At 35.6% G+C, this 20,000-nt stretch overlaps 3 protein-coding genes across 5 annotated transcripts; 1 reads left to right on the top strand and 2 right to left on the bottom strand.

Annotated features, from left to right (window-relative positions):
• Positions 1–112: 112 nt before the first annotated feature.
• LOC147388500 (cytokinin riboside 5'-monophosphate phosphoribohydrolase LOG8-like) lies at positions 113–2,187 on the top strand. Its single transcript, XM_086418192.1, has 7 exons — positions 113–292; positions 519–616; positions 735–765; positions 1,264–1,363; positions 1,463–1,533; positions 1,624–1,767; positions 1,851–2,187. The coding sequence occupies exons 1-7, from the start codon at positions 176–178 to the stop codon at positions 1,917–1,919; spliced, it is 630 nt and encodes a 209-aa protein (XP_086274318.1). The 5' UTR covers positions 113–175; the 3' UTR covers positions 1,920–2,187.
• A 5,986-nt stretch (positions 2,188–8,173) lies between these two features.
• LOC147388499 (Tetratricopeptide repeat (TPR)-like superfamily protein) lies at positions 8,174–12,472 on the bottom strand. 3 transcript variants are annotated; one of them, XR_015170687.1, is made up of 2 exons: positions 9,491–12,472; positions 8,174–8,821 (listed from the first exon to the last, which is right to left on the bottom strand). XR_015170687.1 is itself a non-coding variant. In XM_086418729.1 (2 exons), the coding sequence occupies exons 1-2, from the start codon at positions 12,449–12,451 to the stop codon at positions 9,842–9,844; spliced, it is 2,499 nt and encodes an 832-aa protein (XP_086274855.1). In that variant the 5' UTR covers positions 12,452–12,472; the 3' UTR covers positions 9,181–9,841. The 3 variants fall into 3 exon arrangements, 1 of the variants encoding a protein (XP_086274855.1); XR_015170688.1 differs by having other exon boundaries at positions 9,542–12,472; XM_086418729.1 differs by lacking the exon at positions 8,174–8,821 and having other exon boundaries at positions 9,181–11,877; positions 11,989–12,472.
• Positions 12,473–14,287: 1,815 nt separating this feature from the next.
• Positions 14,288–19,243, bottom strand: LOC147388498 (uncharacterized). The gene is made up of 2 exons (XM_086419380.1): positions 18,786–19,243; positions 14,288–14,561 (listed from the first exon to the last, which is right to left on the bottom strand). Exon 1 carries the CDS (start codon positions 19,141–19,143, stop codon positions 18,799–18,801), a length of 345 nt encoding a protein of 114 aa, XP_086275506.1. The 5' UTR covers positions 19,144–19,243; the 3' UTR covers positions 14,288–14,561; positions 18,786–18,798.
• Positions 19,244–20,000: the final 757 nt, after the last annotated feature.

Here is a 20,000-nt window from a genome sequence, read left to right as displayed (position 1 = left end):
AAAGGGAATGTTGAGTGTGGTTTCTAATATTTAATTGCTAAAACCAAGAAAACCCCATTTTGTCTCTCTAAAGTATAAAGTAGACTAGGGGGGGCTACTAAGCCTTGCTTCTCTCTCTCTCTCTCTCTCTCTCTCGCTCTCTCTGTCTTTCCTTCGTTTGCTTTTGAAACCTGTAATGGAAGGAAACAACACCCAAAGCAGCAAATTCAAGACAATATGTGTGTATTGTGGGAGTAGCTCTGGCAATAGAAAAGTCTTCAGTGATGCTGCTCTTGATTTGGGAAATGAACTGGTTTGCTTTCTAGTCTATAAATTATCAATATGTTTATAATTTTTTCATTTTTGATCGATTTAAAGTTTCCTGAGAAATGGTCATTTGTTGTTTTGAATTGGGTTCTCTTCTTTTTTCATATTGAGAATGATTTTGAGTTTTTAAGTGATAGATTGCTTAAGTACTTTTTTTTCCAGATAATTTACGGGTTCTTTCTTCTAGTTTAATGGGTGTTGAATTGTTACAGGTGAAGAGGAAAATTAATTTGGTTTATGGTGGTGGAAGTATTGGGTTGATGGGTTTGATCTCTCAAAGAGTTTATGATGGTGGTTGTCATGTTCTTGGGTAACTAAGAAATTTCAATAAATTTAATAATGAAAGCAAGCCATATATGAGCTTCTGTATCTCATTAATTTTTTTTTTTTTTTGTTTCCTTTGGTTTTGTTTGATCTCTTGTATGCAGGGTCATTCCAACAGCTCTTTTGCCTATTGAGGTATGTTTTCTTCATCTCTTGAACTATGGTTTGATACATCTATTCATAGATATAGAAGGTCACCTTGGATTTGTATTTTGGTCATTTGGTGGAAGAACTCTTATTGTAAAACTTGTGTTTAATTACTAATTTCTACGATTTCGTATGTTTTTGATGTGGTGCTTATAAAAGCTATTACAATTCTCTTATTCATGATCATTTTATATTTTAGGAAACTTGGTTTTTTCTATTATTTTAAAAATCTCAAAACATAGAAAACTTATCAAGGTTGGTGTTCTCCTAAGGTAGGATTCAATCTTTAATACAACTTAGCTCTACAGGTCTCTCCACTTGACACAAAACCCGTTTTCAAAAAGGGATCAAATTTTGAAATCAAAGTAGATTTCAATTTATATTTAAAAGTATGGCTACTGGGTGTTCATGTCGATTCGAGAGTCCCTGAGGAGCAAAATTGCTACATAAATTAGCTAATTTGGGAACTTTGAATGATATTCACAGATATCTGGCTCAACTGTGGGAGAAGTGAAGACAGTTTCAGACATGCACAAGAGAAAAGCAGAAATGGCCCGACAGTCTGATGCCTTCATCGCTCTTCCTGGTAAATTTTCACTCTTTAAACATGGAAATAAAGTTATGGTTCAATGGTACGTCAATGTGGGTGTCACTGATTCTTGTTTGAGAGTTTGAATTATTTTAGGTGGATATGGAACAATGGAAGAGCTACTTGAGATGATTACTTGGTCACAGCTTGGAATCCATAACAAACCCGTAATCCATCGATGCTTCTACTAAGAAGATTCAAATCTAAGTGAAATTCAATGGTGTTCTTATTCTAACTTGGTGTGTATATGTGCACAGGTTGGTCTTTTAAATGTAGATGGGTACTACAATTCTTTGCTTGCATTGTTCGACGATGGTGTTAAGGAAGGTTTCATCAAACCAACCGCTCGACGTATAGTCATCTCCGCTCCAACAGCAAAAGAATTGTTAGAAAATATGGAGGTAAGAACCAAACTAATCCATATTTCTTTCATAGTAGTACACAAATGTATGAATCTAAAAGTCTTTTTTTTTTTAAATTGCAGCAATTCAGTCCCTCCCAGGAACAAGCCGCTCTTCATAATAGCTGGGAAGGGTCACCAAATGGACTCTGACATTCTTTTCGGATTTGGGTTTTTCTTCTACTCATGTTCTTAATCTTAGACAATTCTTTCTCGTGCAATTTGTGTGTGAGAAGCCAGGCAAATGGGGTTACCACGGTCCATTATCATCTGAGTTTAGCTTTCTTTTGCGAATCAAATATTATATTAAAATCGACTTTGTAGCTTTATTATTGGATTGTTAATTGTATCATTGATGCACCATTGGATGCTATTTGTATTTACTCGAAAATAAGGACAAAGATTCTTGAAAATGAGAAGTTACCCGAAAAAAAGTTCTGCTTTGCCTTGGATTTAATTTTCAACTTTTGGTCTCTGTCTAGGCTTAATTTCTTGTTGTAGAACTCAACTTTTTTTATTTGAGGTGTGATTTAGTTCAGAATGTTAGATTCTTAATTCAGATTCTGATTTTGGATTGTCGGAATCAGATTATGGAAACTGATTTCTGTATCCAACTGACTCTGTTTTTACAATTCTAATACAACATAATACATAACTAAACGCAAAAATAGATTTTGAAAAACCTCAAGAAATGGCATTGGAAGCACACAAAAAAAAAAAAAACAACACAAAAGCAACGAAGAAAAAAGAGAGTTACTATTGCCACACCAACTGTGTTCAATTCTTTTGGTGATTTACATAGGAATTGGTGTGGCATCAGTAAAATTTGGTGTGGCAATAGCATCCCTAAAAAAAGAGAATTTAGGTGATTGGGTGATGTAGGACGAGTCATGGAGGAGTATATGGAGTAACTTGATCAAAAGAAGATGCACTAAAGGGCTAAATGCACACCTTAGCCTCAAATGGCCATAATTTTTTACTTGATTGTCGAAATTTGCTTATTATATATCAATGTATTCATCTCGTAAAGCAGTATACTGTGGAAATTTGCTTATGCCAATAAACAGTTGTTTCGAGATGTCAGAAAAATGAGTCTACCAAGCACTGCAATCGTTAACAACTGTGAAAGACAAGAAATGCAAAGTTCTGCGTTTTCCTGTCTTTTGTGGGATACCAAGTAAGGCCTTAGGGTATTTAGATTCTTAATTTGATTAGAAAGTTGTTTTTTAATATTCTAAGATTAATATAAGAGTTTGGGTTGAGTAAGAATTATTTTACTATTTTAGGAAAGATAATTATTTTGGCTAAATTTTACAATTTTGTGTAAGAGTGATGGGAGGAGGAATTCCAAGTCAAATTAGAAGTCTTGGAGACTATTTAAACCATTTTAATGGACTTTTTTTATTTTATTTTATTTTATTTTTTCTCTTTTTGTTATTCAAAACTTTCTTCAATAAAATTTCAGTTTCTTTAGAGAATTATTCTCTCTGTTTTACATAAAGAGGGATGCAATCACAGACAAGAACGTGGTTTTAAAACTCATTTTGACATCTTGTCTCGTCTGTCCATGAATGGGCCTGAGTTGTCTGATATGTTTGAGTCGTCTCGTTTAACAATGAGAAAAATGAAGCATGGTCTTAAATCTCATCCGATATGTTTGACTCAAAAACATACACAAAAACATATCTACCCCCTTGGGAAATACAGCTAGTATTTTACATAATATAAGTGAAAGTACAAAAATACCCTAAGAAAAATTTAAGCCGAATTGTAGAATGGTGAACAATACTCCTTACTAATCAGTACCATCAGACTCCACAAAGCATAACACATTCGACTTTGTGCTTATTCTATGAATGAGATCCAAATCAAATCACTATATTCTAAAGAAGTTTACAGACCTAGAGTTCGTTAGTCGCCTCACCATAAAGAAAAACCTTAACCACCCACCATATACAAGAAATATGCAAAACACCCCTATTAGTTGGGTTGGGTTTTTGGATCGGGTCATGGATTGGATCACATACACTTACGACACTTATTACAAATGTACTCATCATTCCCTATTTTATAGCCAATTTCTTTTGGGTCCAACCAGTTGCACTCCATCACTTTGAAAAAGTCACTTGAACTATATTAATAGGCTTGCACTCTAAAAACCAAATGTTGCACTATTTTTATTCATCTTGAAAAATCATAGAGTGACCACAACATCAAAGCTTCATAAACTATAAAGTCAATTTTCAAAGCTTCATGATCTACAAGTGTTGTGCTACGTGCGGCAATTTTGATGAATAATACGAAAGAGAAAAACAGGAAAGAAATAAAAATAAAAATAAACACACATATTTAACGTGGTTTGGCGATGTGCCTACAATCACAAAAACAAGAAACTGAATTTTCACTATATGAAGAGAGGAGAGTTTTATTATACTCGTTCAAGTGAATTTTTCAAAGTGATGGAGTGCAACTGGTTGGTCCCAAAAGAAATTGGCTATAAAATAGGAACGATGAGTACATTTTTGTTAATAAGTGTCCTCTCTCGTTTTTGTATCCGTATATAAAGAAAAAAAAATCATCCATCATTAGCAGGAGTTTCTATAGATTTTTATTATATTTGTTGTTGATGTATGTGGCTCATATTGAGTGGACCACGTATATAAAGAATACAGGCAGATGCCGTTGTTCGCTCCATGAATTTTTATGTGCCTACATCCACAAAAACGAGAAACTGTCCTCTCTCCACAAAAACGCTCAGAATGCAAAACTCTCCTTTCTCCACTCCGGCATCTGCCTGTATTCTTTATATACGTGTTACACTCAATATGAGCCACATACATCAACAACAAGTATAATAAAAATCTACAGAAACTCCTGTTAATGATGGATATATATATATATATTTGTAGAATGTAACTAGTAGGATGGGATCAATTTTTATTTAGGAAAAAATAAGCAATTTTTTATTATTTAAGATTGGAGTTCATTCGCTTCTAGGTGATGTGCAACTACTCAGTCCCTTTCTTTTCTAGAATTGCTTTTATAATTTGGACCAATATAACATCAGATTCTAGAGTCAATTTCATGGGCATTCGAGACTCTAGGCCTCAACTGATTCAAAACTGTTACTTGGACGATAAATTGTATAATTTGAATAATGCTGAAGTGACCTCAAGATTATACCTCACATTGCACATCCTGACGTGAAAGTGTATAGGAACCATAAATGCTATTCATCGAGATACGAGCAAAAAAGCATCTATGGTTCCCAGGGGCGGATTTAGTGTGGGGGCAATGGGGGCACTTGCCCCCAAAAGAATTTTCAAACCTTTTGTGGAGTAATGAACTATTGTGAAAGATAATAATGGCAAATAAAAAAATCTGCTGCTCTTGCTCTCATAATTTGTTTTACACACTTAGTTGCCCCCACAAAAAAGTTTTCATTGTTATATTGCCCCCACACAAAACAATTACAATTTTTGTTGCCCTCAAAAAAATTTCTACTTTTACGTTGCCCCCACATGAGTAAAATCCTGGCTCCGCCCCTGATGGTTCCTATACACTTTCACGTCAGGATGTGCAATATGAAGTACAATCTTGAGGTCACTCCAGCACAAGTCGAGCAATTTGTTTTTATAAGAATCCAAGACTAGATGGTTTTGGATTTGCCGAAGGCAAGAGGCTAAGAAGAACACTTTTGTAAACAAACCATTTGTGCTTGTTTTTGAATGGTTTTTGGGTTTGAAATAGTACTACTTGACACCTGATGTGGTCCAAAATCTCAGGATCATAAGTTGATAACTGATATATTACTTTTGGATATTTCAGTTACATGTTCTTTGCTTTGTTAAGTCGAACTTGACTTATCTGAAGGTACCAACTGCCAATCACATGGTGGTTTTAAGAGATGAGTCTCTTGTGAGGAGTCCTAATAAATATAGAGTACAAAACTGATCTGTCAGTATTGTTCATGTTCAAGGTACAGTGGGCCTTTTTGGTCTCAAATTTTATGGACAATTAAAGGTGGAGAGAGCTGTAGTTCTCTTCATTATGGGTTCAATTTCCCTCTAATGTTAAATGGATCCTACCAGCATTGAAAATACTCCATGAATTTTAGGCTGAGGTTTGATAATGGTTGTCGGGCTTGTTCAATCGTTTATATTCCTAGTTTTTACTTAATTTGGGTTTTTTGCTTACGAAATCCTTGATCAAATCATGATAATAATTGAAGATAAAATGAAATTAATGTACAAAGTACAAAATGATTTATGGTGGTTTGATACTGCCTAATATCCACTTTAGACAAGAGAGCTGTTCACTATGATAAGAAAGAAATTGGAAAATAATGGAGTAACTTTAAAATTCACATCAATTCACACTTTGCTGATGTGAATGTTTGTATAGAACCATAGATGCTTTTCATTGAGATACGAGTGAAAAGCATCTATAGTTCCATGCACACCTTCACGTAAACAAAGTGTGAATTTTAAAGTCACTCTAGCACGACTAAAAAAAATTACTTTCCCACTCCAATACCTCTCGTGGTTAGTATTTAAGGCCACACTCCTCGAAATACATATTATAATAAATGTCTTCTTATGAACCCATGGCAAGCCAACTTCCAAGCAACTTTGAGGTGGTGTGTTCAAGTCCAATTTATCCATAAAAATCCCGCCCCCCCCCAAAAAAAAAAAAAAAAAAAAAAAAAAAAATTCTTTTTGTTTGTCAAGAGATGGCCAATTTCCAATCTTCTTTGACGAATTATGATTTTTCCAATTGTTTCATAGATAGGTTATTTTAGTTGGGACATTGACGTGATGTCTATCAAAGGGACTCCGACGATGAAGCTAGAAGATAGACTTACTGAGCAAAATAGTAAATTTGAGTTTATAGGGAGTTCACATCTCCCATTTTAAAACTCAAAGGGTTCCTTAGTAGACAATTACAAATGAGAGCCATTAATCCCTAAATCATAACTACTTGACCCACTAACATCCCATGTGGCATGTACCTATACTCATTATCTGCCATTGAATTTGTCACGACTTTCTTAAATTCCACGTGATAATATAGTTATTGAGCTTGATTGATGAAACGAGGACAGGGTCATGTTACCCATTTGCCAAAAACTCGGATTTGGCTCTCTTGGGAGTTACATTTTATTAACTTAGTGTGTGTTTGGTAACACTTTTTGAGTCTAAATGGAGCCTTAATCTTGTTTATTTTGGTCTGGATTCTAGATTTCATAACCAAATTTCAGAAGCTATGAACCAACGATGGGGGACACTGGATGAATCCAGAAGTTCTCAACCAGAAATCGAAAAACAGAAAACATTCCAGACTTCAGCCTTTAGAGGTGTTACCAAACACAGCCTTAAATCAAATTGGAGTTGAACTAAGAATTTGGCCTGGGCCGGGCACTAATCTCTTTGATTACATGGCTGAGAGGCATTCAGGTTGAGTCGTCTGCTAATTGCGGGTAGAGGGCTCGAGTTCCTTGGTTGAGTTCCTCTACGTCCACGGGGTTCGAGTCCCTTGTGCGTAAGTTGGGCTTGATTTATCTTGTTGAGCCTTTTACTCAGTGGGGATAGAAGGCTCAACCTTCTTGGACTGAGTCTCTGCTACCCATTACGTATGGATCAAAAGATGGTTCAAAATTTTATGGGTCCATGTGAAGTCTTTGACTTCCACGTGGCACAGATCCATGAAGAGCTACATCAACACCCACCGTTTGATCAAACAATTTGACTTTAAAAAATAAAATAAATGCTAGAAGTTATTCAATTCTCCATGGCATCAAAATTCAGTTGTTTATGGTCGTCGATGTTTTTGACTTGATCTAGATTCATGACATTCAATAGATAGTTGCCCCTTCAATCTTTCTAAATGCCCACAAACACCCGTTTGGCAGGGATCCACTCTTACTGATTATTCCCCGACAGAACGGAACAAAACTTAAGAAGGACGACAAGAAAGGCTCGCTAAGGTGGGCGAATTTAAAATGCAAAAAGCAGGATAAAGTCTATTTATCCCCGCGTTTTCTCTTGTTTTGGAAAGGGAAGAGAGGATTGTTGAACTATGTTGATATTCGGGAGGAGTCAAAACTGATTCAGATGTTTATGTAATCTTGCTTGCCGATGTTTTCATACTTCTTGTTGATCTGCACTGCTACTTATTAAACACAATTTTCAACATGTTGTCACATAGACATGTTGAAAACTCAAGAAGCAGAATGACACAAACAATGATGATGAGAAGCCAGCATTTTGGATTTCTAAGAAAGGGTCGGAATCGACTGGATAATCCCTCTAAATAAATGGTTAAAAATCATTTTGGAGGAAGAGACAGAAGTATCAACCACCAATTGAAGCACACAAGTTTTCACTTTGAAAGCATAGCTCGTAATAGGAGAGAAGTGGTTCTACTCTTTACTGATCTTTGTTGGGTTATAATATTGAAAGCCCAGGTGTAATAATTTCATTAAAAAAGAGAAACAAGAAAGGAGGCTGAGATAACCCCCATACAAGAGAGTGAAAAAGAGAAAAGCAAAACAAGCAAAGCTAAGATGATTACACAATTTTACTGGTGCTTGGTTACACACTTTCCCTGCTCTGGAAAATCCTGTTGTTCCTCTCCTTCCAAAGACCCCAAGCGACGGCAAAAGGAAGGATCACCCAAAGGCGTCGTCTTCTAATAGAAAAGATATTGAAGTTCCACCTTTGAAGTTAAAAACACCCAAACATAAAAACTGAACAAAAAAGAACTACAACTGATGAAGCAGCTATTTCCCATCCCCTCCCCTCTTGCAATTTCCCTTGAAGGATCCCACTTGTATAAAAAAAATTAGTACTCAGTCAAAAAGGATTGCAGTACATAAAAGTAGACCAACATGACAAGGTTATGCGATATTAAGTCCTCAAAGTACCTGATAAACGTAACTAATGGTGCGAGAGCATGTATTGATTGAATTTGAAATACACATGGGGAACGAACATCTTGGAGAAGCCTTGCTCTAAGATTTAAAAAACCCCATCTTGGATATTATAGATGCCATCCTACAGTCACATTTGAATGTTTTAGTAATTCTCAGCTAAAAAACCACAGTAACTAAACAAAAACTAATGTATCAAATTCAAATAACATAACATCAACTTTGCTAACAACTCCTATAGGAATAAGGATAACCACCAACTTCAGGAATTGAAGATGAAAAGCTTTCAAAGACAACAATAAGCCTAAAAATAATGGAAAACAACCCATAGAAAACAAAAGATGCACCACTATCACCAGCTACATCAATGATGACTTCTAAAAAGCTTCAACAAAACCCCAAGTACAAAAAAAAAAGCTTCAACAAAAATACCCTCCACCCCAAACAAAAACTAGGTAGGTCTTGGACCCTTTCTCAAACAACTGTATAAACACAACACTGTTATTTCCTTAATGAAACTCTATTACCATTCAATAGCATTCATGATCTCCTTTAAATAAAAAGGTAAAAAGTGTAGAAAGTCCAGTAAGATTGGTTGTATAACAGATAACTGAGATGTGCACACTGTTGGGGTCACCAGGACAAAGCAACCATGATGTAAAAGACAAAAGAAACACAATAGCTTTTGATATTGGATGAACTCAACACAACTTGCGATATAGCCATCAACATGTAAAGCACTGCAAATATATCCATAACAAATGCTATAATCCAAGCTTTTTTTAGAGCATACATCTATGATGAAGGTCTGTTGACACCATCTTTGACACACAAAAGACCATACCATCTTTACACATGCATCTCAAAAAAGCACGTGTCAGGATGGTGTTTTGATGTTGGGACATTCTTTGGCAGAAATCACAATGGAACGTGCCAGGATCTTGTTTCCCTCACCCAATATAACCCAACCCTATACAAACATACATCCATGTAGAAACCATGGTGCCCTTTAAGAAAGTGCATCTGTAACTTATCCTTTGATTTACAGTTCAGATTCTTGACCTCATTCAGTCAGGTTGCCAGGTGACATAGCTGAAGAAAATGGCCAATGAATTTGTACATTAAATTAAATCCATGTAAAAGGCTAATAATCCACATTTTCCTGGACCCGAGCAGCCAGCCTTTGCACTAATTGGTCATCAATGGAAGGATCTGTCTCCTTAATTTTTAATATAAAATCCATGGCTTCTTTATATTTGCTTGCTTTACAATAACCATCGACCACAGTATTATAGGTTAGCTCATTGGGTCTGCAATCATTCTGCATCATATAACTGATCACATCATTTACATCCTCAAACATACCCTTTCCAGCATATCCCGCCACAAAAGTATTATAAGTAACAATGCAAGGCCGAATTCCCCTAATCGTCATTTCCGACATAGTCTTCATTGCTTCCTGCATAAATCCTTGTCTACAAAAGCCTTTGATCACAGTGTTGTAAGACACTAAATCAGGTTTTCCTCCACTTCTATGAAGTCCCTTCAGAATCTCTTCTGCTTTCCAACAATCTCCACCTCTTGCATACATGTCCATCAAGCTGTTGTACGTGACAATATCCGGTTGTAACCCACTTTCATGGATCAAGTGAAGCATCTCATGAGCTGGATCATACAACTTGTTCTTGGCATAGATCGAAAGCATAGAATTGAAAAGAACTATATCGAGTTTGTAACCCTTTGTTTGCAATTCCTTGAAAGCTCTCTCCATACCCGTCAACGCTCTACATTTGAAGTTTGCGAGCACAAGGGTTCTCAAAAGCATCCAACTTGGGAAGATTCGCCCGTCGTATATTTCTACCTCGATTGCTTTTATCCCCTCGACATGTCCTCCTTTTGCATAACAATGAAGCATCAAGGAGTATGAGGTCTCATTAGGCTTGAAGCCCTTGCTCTTCATTTCTAGAATGATCAACTCTGCTGCTTTCCAATCACCTCTCCGAGCCACTGCATTCAACATCGCATTGTAAGTAGTAACAGATGGACTAAACCCCGCACCGATCATCTCATTGTACATCTTTGACGTGTCGATTCCAGAGCCACACCGACCATACGCACTAATCAATGTATTGAATGTATCTCGGTCCGGTTCAAACCCGCAATTCTTCATCTCTCTTAACACCTGATTCACATACTTCTGTGTACCCTTTTTACCACACACGGCAAGCATTGTGTTCCACGTAACTCGATTCGGGATGCACCCACTTGACTTCATATCACATAGTATCTCCACCATCTCTTCAGCTCTTGATTTCTTCCCGAGCATCCCGAGGATGGCATTATACGTACACACATTAGGAACACAACCCGATTTCTTCATTTGATCGAACAAAATCAAACCCTTGTCCTCCTTTCCAGCTTTGCCATATGCATCTATCATCGTGGTGTATGTTACAGCATTTGGCATAACACCCCTACTAGTCATAGTGTCTATGACAGCTGCCCCTTCATCATAGAATCCCGCCCTCACACATGCCGCAACAAGTTCGTTGTACGTAGTAGAGTCGGCAGGACAGTTGTTCTCCTCCATTTCTTTCAAAATGCTCAAAGCCTCAGAATACATCCCAACTTTCCCATACACATGAAGTAAAGCATTGTAAGTAACGGTTCCTGGGACATAACCAGTGGACTTCAATTCATTGAAGAACTTTGAAGCCTCCTCCAACAACCCTTCTCTCCCACAAGCGGATATAACGGTGCTAGAAGTAAACTCATCGAATTCAAGTCCTCTGCTTCTCATCTCATCCAAAAGGCCTAAAACCTTATTCCAGGAACGACCCATCTTCCCATACACATCGAGCATGACATTGTAAGTTACCAAAGTTGGAGAGAGACCCTTCTCCTTAATCAACTCGAACAGCAAGATCGCTCGTTCGTACTTACCGGAACGAGCATAGGCATGGAGTATAGTAGTGTAGGCTCTGACATCAAGGGAGTAGTCTTCAATGGGAATTTCCTCAAACAGTTTAGACGCGATAGAATGTTGGGATTCTCTTCCAAGAATCCGAACCATTTCTTCAATCATCTGGTCATCTAGTTTACTCTTTCCATTGTTAGAGATCGATAGAACCCATTCAAACAAAATGAGAGCTTTTTTCCAATTACCCGAAATTTCCAACCCTTTTAAGAGGCCAATGAGATCAACCTCGAGCAATTCAGACTTTGAAGAATAAAAGAAAGTGTTTAAATTGTTTAAAGGGAGTTTGATAATGGAATTGAGTATGGACTTACCCTTAACGGAGAGAAATTCCAGCGAACCATCATCTGCTTCGATCAAATCATGTTTTTTTTCGAATTGGGAGATAAAAATTGAAATGGGTTTCTGTTTTTGGTTTTGTTGGAGAGAATTTGAAGATAAATAAAGAGAAGGGAAACGGGTTTGAGGACGGTTGAGTATTTTGGTTGGTTTTTGAGGTGTTGAAGTGTTATTGGTAGAAGAAGAAGAAGAAGAAGAAGAGAGATGTTGGAGGAGAGAGTCAATAGGGAAGGATGGAGAAGTGGAGGGTGACGGAGGAGGAGGAGGAGGTAGAGGAAGTGATGTTGGATTGAATTTCAAAAGAGGGGTTGCTTGTGTTGCTGGTACTGCTGTTGGGCCTGGGAAAACTGGTTTGTTTGGGAACAGATTTCCTTCCATTAGAGCACAAAGAGAGAGAGAGAGAGGTGTTTGGTTTTCTTGATTTTGGGAAGATAGCATACACAGGGAGAGGATGGGAACACCTGTGGACTGTGGTTCTCTCATAACGTATAACCAATTGACCATATACATGTGGGTAAGGGTATCAGCATGGATACTAATTACCCGATTACCTGTGACCCAGTACCCGACAATTCTGGTTTTGGATGATCTTTTAGGACCCGGTTAATATTTGGTTTTGGATCTAAAGAACAAAGTTTGGATTAAATCCGGTAGGGCTTCAATTCGGATAAATTCGAGAAAGTTTTGTAAAATGTCGGGAAATTTTGGAAAATATAAATTATATGTTAACTAATGATAAAATGACACGTTAAACTTAGATGGTTGACTTGGCAAGTACACAAAATCGTAAATTTTTCTTTGTGTATCTCGAAAAAAAAAAAAGATCTATGATTCTGTGCATTTGCCACATCAACCACATACGTTTTAGTGTGTCATTTTATCATCATTCATATTATTGGATTACGTATCAATCTTGATCTTGATATTAGAATATTGAAGAAAATAAAAAATATTATTATATTATTAATTGATATATTGTAAATTAATCCGTCAATTTGTTGATTTAATTGACTAGTCCCTTATTCAAAGAATTTTACGGGTTTTTTTTATAAAACTTCGGAGAATTTTGCAACTAACTATATTTAGTGGTATCAATGGTATGGCTGCCAGTGGTTTAGATCTCGATCAGATTCAGAACCGCTCCATGGTAGGGCTGTTAATGGATTGGGTCTAGATCCAATAAGGAATGAATCGGATTCAGAATTTCCCCAATGAGAATTGGATCAAACCCTTGTTAGATTGGGTTTTTTTTTTTATCGGATCTTAGTAATAGGATCCAAATGTTATCCGATTGTGGATCTGATTAAATTTAATTTTATACATAGACCATATAAAACAACTTCATATATTTAAACAAATAAATAATATTATAATTTAGGAAATTTTAGTTTAACTCCACAAAATGGGCGATATTAGTGATAACCCCAAAAATGCAAGTTGTAATTAACATCTGTGGCTGAGGAAGAACTAATAGAGAAATTTTGATTTTATTCAATTTGAAATGCTCTCCCAAGGCTTAAATTACTAAAATTCCATTACATATATATTTTTTTTAACAAAAAGATAAAGAAATTCAAAGAGAATCTACATTTGGTAATCATATTAAGAGAAACAATACTTGTTCGATCAGTTCAACTCGTCTTCCTTATAGAGTTCATCATTTAGGGATTTTTTTTTATCGAATTGTATAGCGTCGATAGTATATTTTCATCTTTACTTATTTTCATTACGAATCATTGTTGTGGTTTGTGGAGCCTGATAGCACTGGTCAACTAGGGTATTTATATTTATCATTTTTTGGTGAAAAGTTGTAATCTGTAACTGTAAGTTTTCTCTTCATAATGAAATCGATGAGATTTGTTGACGTACCTCAATCTTGAGGGAACCAAGTAAAATCTTTGTGTTTTTTTATATGGTTGAATCTTGTTTTGTGTTTGTCTTTTGATTCGATTGCATCTGTTTTCTTAATAATCATCAAGTTTATTAGTCCTCCGTTCAAACATTCGTGCCCGATAACAATTATATTTTACCTTTCAAAAAAAAAAAAAACATTCGTGCCCGTTGTGGATTGGATTAGATTATTTTGAGAAAGAAAATGTATGAGAGGGAGCCTCATAGTGGGTTTTGTTGTGAAACTCATGCAACATTGAGACTTAAACAATTTGATAACCACTTTACAAGTTGCATGCAAAAAAGACTTTTCAGTACCTCTGAAAAGCATCTATTGAAAAGATTTTGCAAAACTAACATAATGAGATTGACAAAAATCAAAATAACAAAAAAGAGAAATCATCCCAAGCTAGTGGAACATGATACAAAGCTGGGTTTTGGTGTGGAAATGATACAACACTGAAATTTATACAATTTTGAACCAATCTTGCTAAGTTGCAAGAACAAAAGACTTGTCAGTACGTCTAGAACAATAAACGATTCTATTCATCAAAAAGACTAAAATAACAAAAAAGAGAAATTATCCAAAGTTGATGGACGCATGATACGAAGCGGGGTTTTGGTGTGACTGATACAATTTGGTACCAATTTTGCTGAGCTACAAGAACAAAAGACTCGTCAGTACCTCTGGAATGATAAACGGTTCTACTCATCTCAGACAGAAGTGTCTTGCAAGAATGATTTTCCACAAAAAAAAAATTCAGCCAAAGTAGTTGGAATATGCTATCCAACAAAGAATACAAGATCACCAACCACAGTAATTACAATGGAACTTGAAAGACTTTTTTTTTTTATGAAAAGTAACTTGAAAGACTTTTAAAATGACGAGAAATGGTACTTAAGCATTACTTTCAACCTAAAAATGCAATGATACAGAGAAGGGTGTCCATTTAAACATGAGATTAGAGCTTCCCGTCAAATTTGCGGGTTTTCTATCTTTTCCAACTATAAATTATTAAAAATCATTAAAAAAACATCACTAAAACTGCTTAGAGCTCAAAGAAAACTCGAGTATGTCTTGGACCAGGCCTATACATGTCATCCCATTATATGAGATCCAAGTTTTTCTTCCATATCATGTCAAAAGCCAGATTCATGGAGAATGTAAATCAAATATCTTGCTCGACTGTTTTCGTAAATGATAGCAACAACCTATAAAGGATGGCTACTATATATCTAGAAGTCCATGTTTCCATACCAAATTATTTATGACTATATTTCTTAGTATATAATAACATCATAGCAGTGTTTTGAGAAAAGGTAAAGCAATGAATTAACTCTTAAGAGGCATATGGTTTAGATGTTGAGGCTCAAAAGGGCGTTACATCTTTTTTAACATCCCATGTCAGAGCATAACCATGCGAAGAGGCTTTGGGTTGCAAGCACTGACGAAACATGAATATAAATTTTTACTTCTTTGATGAAATTCAGAATAAATCCTCCTAATTTAACAGTAGAGTATTCAAAAGCCTGACCCTGATCAGATGCAAACAACCCACATTAACTGCAAGAGTTCAAATGTGGAGAATTTTTGTATTGAGCAGGAACACAAAATGTTCATTAAAATCTATCATAGTGCAGACTCCAAAGTGGCACAAGAATCCTCAGTTCTAAATGTAAAATGAATTGTGTTGAATCCTAGTCCAAATAACTTATTGTTTATGTTCTCAGTAAGAACGGTATAAACAAAACAACATTTAGAAATAGATAAATTCTAAATACCAAACTCATAACCATCTGATCATGGTCTAGCTATTATCTGTTTATATTATCCCTATGTTTGGTTATAATGTTAGAGAAAGTTGTGAGAGAAATCTTTTTGTTGTGTGTGCGTAATCTCCAAGATCCGAAAGTGCATGTTTACAAGGAACAACAACCAGGAATATGTATCTCGGGCTTTTTAAGAAACTGTTCGCTGAAATTTCCCTTTCGACAAGCTATGTTCTACTATGTTTTAAAAACTGCTCCACAATATATTCAAATGTTTGAATGAGCTAAGATACCAATCAGAATGATCAGATAGCATTGTGTATGAGCAAAAATAACAACTTGATGGCATGTTGAGGTGAGTCAGGTTTAAGTAGAGTAAAATGGTTCTAACAACTTGATGGAGAATCTGTTGATCATACTTTAGTCCATTGTTCTTTTTCTTATAATATTTGGTCAATCTTCCTTGGTATGTTCGGTATGAACTGGGTCCTCCTCGTAAGTTTTCTTCGGTGTTAGTTGAATGGCCAATAACGCTTTCCACATCAGAAAAAGGATCCTATGGGCTATGCTTCCCTCGGCTATTGCTTGGGGAGTCTGGAACGAGAGAAACAACAGAGTGTTCAACAACAAGAGCAGTACCACTCGTGCAAGATTCTTGGAAATTTTGGGTCTATTATACATTTGGTCGAAGCAGAATATAGAGTCGCGGGGACTACCTTCGACGATTTTGTTTTAATGGGACTCTTTATGTAATCAGTGATGTTGTTTTTGTTTTTTGTTTTTCTTTGATTTGCTGTTTTTTGCTTGTTGTTTGTTCTTGAGGCTCTCTCGGCCTCTCTCTTTGTAGTTCTCCTTCTTTTGCTCAATATATTATACTTTTCAAAAAAAAAAAAATTTCCCTTTCGACAAGCTATGTTCTACTATGTTTTAAAAACTGCTCCACAATATATTCAAATGTTTGAATGAGCTAAGATACCAATCAGAATGATCAGATAGCATTGTGTATGAGCAAAAATAACAACTTGATGGCATGTTGAGGTGAGTCAGGTTTAAGTAGAGTAAAATGGTTCCAACTTCCACTGAAAACAAGTTAGTGGTAGTTGGGTCATCATTGTGTCAAGGGGGAAGAGAAGGTGATGGAGCAAGGGGGAGAGGAGAGGGAAGGGACTATTATGGGAACATGAGAGAAAGGGAGGGGATAGGTGATGTTCTCATCAAATTATAAAACCGTCCATTTATAGACATGCATGAAATCGAAAGAAGTACCCATAACCAAATCTAGTTGTGGGTGTCAGGTTGTACTCTAGCAACTTGGTCAATTTGTTGATTATGGTGCCTCCCTTGTTTCTTGGTTTTTTTATAGGAAGGCACCATGTTAGAGGTTTTCCTTCTCGTGACTTCTAAACCTTTGTCTCTAATCAAATCCCACTCATGTGCATTGTGTGGCGAGGGTTAGTGCCCCGTTGATAGCGCACTTGGCACTTAGCTTGTAATAAAGCAATGTCCCATGGCAAGTAACTGATGCATTTCTGGCATTTTGGCACTATGCCCTGGCATGATGTCCAGGTGTTGGCCTAATTGCATCACCTACATGACTAAATCCACACATTAAAACAGTCTACAGCAGTCATCTTTTCACCTCGTGGTAACCCACTTATAATTCATTGGCACCACTCCTAAGGGAACAAAACCAATTTCCACATTTCATTCTTCATCAAGGTGGTGACCTCATGCATTCTAACTAGTCATTCCTTGGCCCCTTGAGAAAATTCAAAAGAAAGCTCTTCTATTGTGTGGATTTGCAATTGGATTGAGTCACGAAAACAATTTCCACATTTCATTGCTTTCTCTTACGTTAAATTAGAAGTATGGACCAGCCTCTGTGCTAAGTTGAGAGAACCTTATATCTCTTAATAAGAAATTAATTACTAGGATTTCTATTAGTTCATTTGTTTATTTCAAGAGATTGAGTTTAGTTTAGTTGCTTTAGGATAAAGCTCGGGTTTTTTTTTTTCTTTAGGTTTAGTTTTTCATTTATATGTGTGTAAAGCAACCCAGTGTGAGTTTTCTTAGTTTTTTATGTACAAGACTAAGGAGACTATCTTCTTCTATTATTCTCTTTTGGGTTGTGCTTGTGTAGCTACAAACAAGTTTTAAAATCTCGTTTCAAGGCAATGTTTCAGTCAAGAGAAAAACCGAAACATTATTCACCAAAACATTCTGAAACATATAGAAATATTCCGAGACAATCTAAAACATGTGATTGAACTTATGAACCAAAACAAGTTAACATGAAAAGACGGTGAAATAGAGGCTGTCCAAGTTAAAATCCTCAAAGAGGAAGCTCAACATTCAAAATTAATAAGAACAAACTTTGGAATCTCCTTTGTTCAATCAAACTTGATCGCATCAACCCTGCCTAGGAGACAATAAAACTATAAAAACAAAAATATTTCTCATTGCTACGCTCTCAACTACCCCAAAATAAGAAACACCCCAAATTCACACACTTTCAAATAAGCAAATTCACAGACTTAAAGAATCCACTAAACCAACCATCCCAATATCAGGAAACTTTCAGAAAGAACAGATTTTATCAGACCAGCTTCAATAGTGTCAAGGATACTACCCCCCACATAAAAAATAAAAATAAAATAAAAAGCCCCTGAAGTAAAGAAATCCATTAACAAACAACCCACATCACAAAGTCAATAAACACCCATAAATCAATTATTTTAATTATATTGAATTGAAGTATTTCTAACATACAGTGATATAGAACTTAAATAGACACAAACAGATCCACAAAACCATCCACCCAATAACAGGAAACCTTCTGAAAAAAAAGAGTTTTTTATGTGATCACCTTCAATGGTCACAAAAAAACAAAAAACAAAAAACCACAAAGCCCATGAAATAAAGCTACCAAAAGAACCACAAAATAAAGAATGTCCTTAACAAACAACCCATGTCACAAATTCACTAAATACTCATAAATCCAGTATATTTTAATTGTATCAAATTCAAGTATTTCTAACATACATTGATCCAGAACTTAAATAGACCCAAACAGATGGAATTAAGGGACAAAAACATTTATAAAAAAAAATACCAAGAAGTCACCATCAACCATAAATAACTTGAGTATATCTGTCCTTGATCCACCTAAAGCTCTTCCTGAAGGATCCCTTAAGCTTCCCCTCAATAGTATAAACCTTGTAACTAGCAACCCTCTTCTTCCTCTGCAACTCAGGATCAATAAAGCTCAAAATCTTTGAAGTAGACCCAATACTTTTAGATTTCTTGAACTTCACATCGTTGTTACCAATCTGGGTTTGTGGAACAGAGTAACTATAAGAAGAAGTATATCTAAGATTATGGGAACCAGATGAAGTGGATCTGCCTCCATTGTAGCTCTGTATCTGCATGTCTCTTCCATTCCCATATGGCTTAGATCTGAAATCTTCCATGGAAATACAGAAAATTTGAAAGATTGCTCCAAGAATCAAGAATGATGAAAGTTGGAAGAAAAAGTAGACAAGAGGAGAAAGAGAGCAGGCTAGTTTTTTTGGTTGGCTTTTCATATTTATTATGAGAGCTATTGGTACCCCAACTTTTACTTATTACACTCCAATTAATAAATAAATGGATTTACCCACTGAAAAATGTCAATAGCTGAGAATAAATAAAAGAATAGCGACGAATGCACGCAATAAATCATACATGATCTGTATGCGGTTGATGTGGCAAGGGTATAGAATCGTAAATCTTTTTTTATTTTTTATTTATTATGTTTTGAAGAATAAGATCTATGGTTATGTACCTTTATCACATCAACCATATATGATTTACCACGTGCTTTCATCACGACTCCAACTATCTTTTGATTTGATTTTTATGAGTTAGATTTAATATTTTATATGAATCTAATCTAATTCTGCAATGGTAACCAACTTATGTTTGAACGTGATATAATATTTTGTAATGTTGAATTAATAACTTGAATCAAAATTTTCTAATGTTTGAAGAGTATCTTTTAATTTTTAATTTAAAAAAATTTGTTTAAAAAAATGATATTCTATTGCCACCTCATCTTTTGCTAAAGATGTGTGACAATTCTTTGGTGATTTATATTTACATGTAATTGGGGGAGTTAAAAGTTGGTGTTGCAATAGAGTCTCTCAATTTTAATAATTGGGGTGTAATAAGGAAAAGTTAAGGTGGCAACAGTAGCTCTCTTTATTTTACTTCTGAATTGGAAACCGTTCAACATTCAAAGTGGGTGACTTTGATTTGCGTGATCTTTTTGGTCTCACGTTCATGATGA

Source organism: Akebia trifoliata, chromosome 12, assembly GCF_017979445.1.
Source record: "Akebia trifoliata isolate Shusen 1 chromosome 12, ASM1797944v1, whole genome shotgun sequence".
Classification (NCBI taxonomy): domain Eukaryota; kingdom Viridiplantae; phylum Streptophyta; class Magnoliopsida; order Ranunculales; family Lardizabalaceae; genus Akebia; species Akebia trifoliata.
Note: the sequence above shows the minus strand (reverse complement) of the source record. Positions and strands in the feature narration are given on the sequence as shown.

What these genes read in the sequence shown, in the direction of transcription:
- LOC147388500 (XM_086418192.1), top strand. Translation starts at nt 176, where the DNA reads ATGGAAGGAAACAACACCCAAAGCAGCAAATTCAAGACAATATGTGTG. An exon ending in CAGCTCTTTTGCCTATTGAG is followed by an intron (nt 766 to 1,263) that starts GTATGTTTTCTT and finishes TGATATTCACAG; the next exon opens with ATATCTGGCTCAACTGTGGG. An exon ending in TTGGAATCCATAACAAACCC is followed by an intron (nt 1,534 to 1,623) that starts GTAATCCATCGA and finishes ATATGTGCACAG; the next exon opens with GTTGGTCTTTTAAATGTAGA.
- LOC147388499 (XM_086418729.1), bottom strand. Translation starts at nt 12,451, where the DNA reads ATGCTATCTTCCCAAAATCAAGAAAACCAAACACCTCTCTCTCTCTCT. An exon ending in GGAATTTCTCTCCGTTAAGG is followed by an intron (nt 11,878 to 11,988) that starts GTAAGTCCATAC and finishes GCCTCTTAAAAG; the next exon opens with GGTTGGAAATTTCGGGTAAT.
- LOC147388498 (XM_086419380.1), bottom strand. Translation starts at nt 19,143, where the DNA reads ATGGAAGATTTCAGATCTAAGCCATATGGGAATGGAAGAGACATGCAG.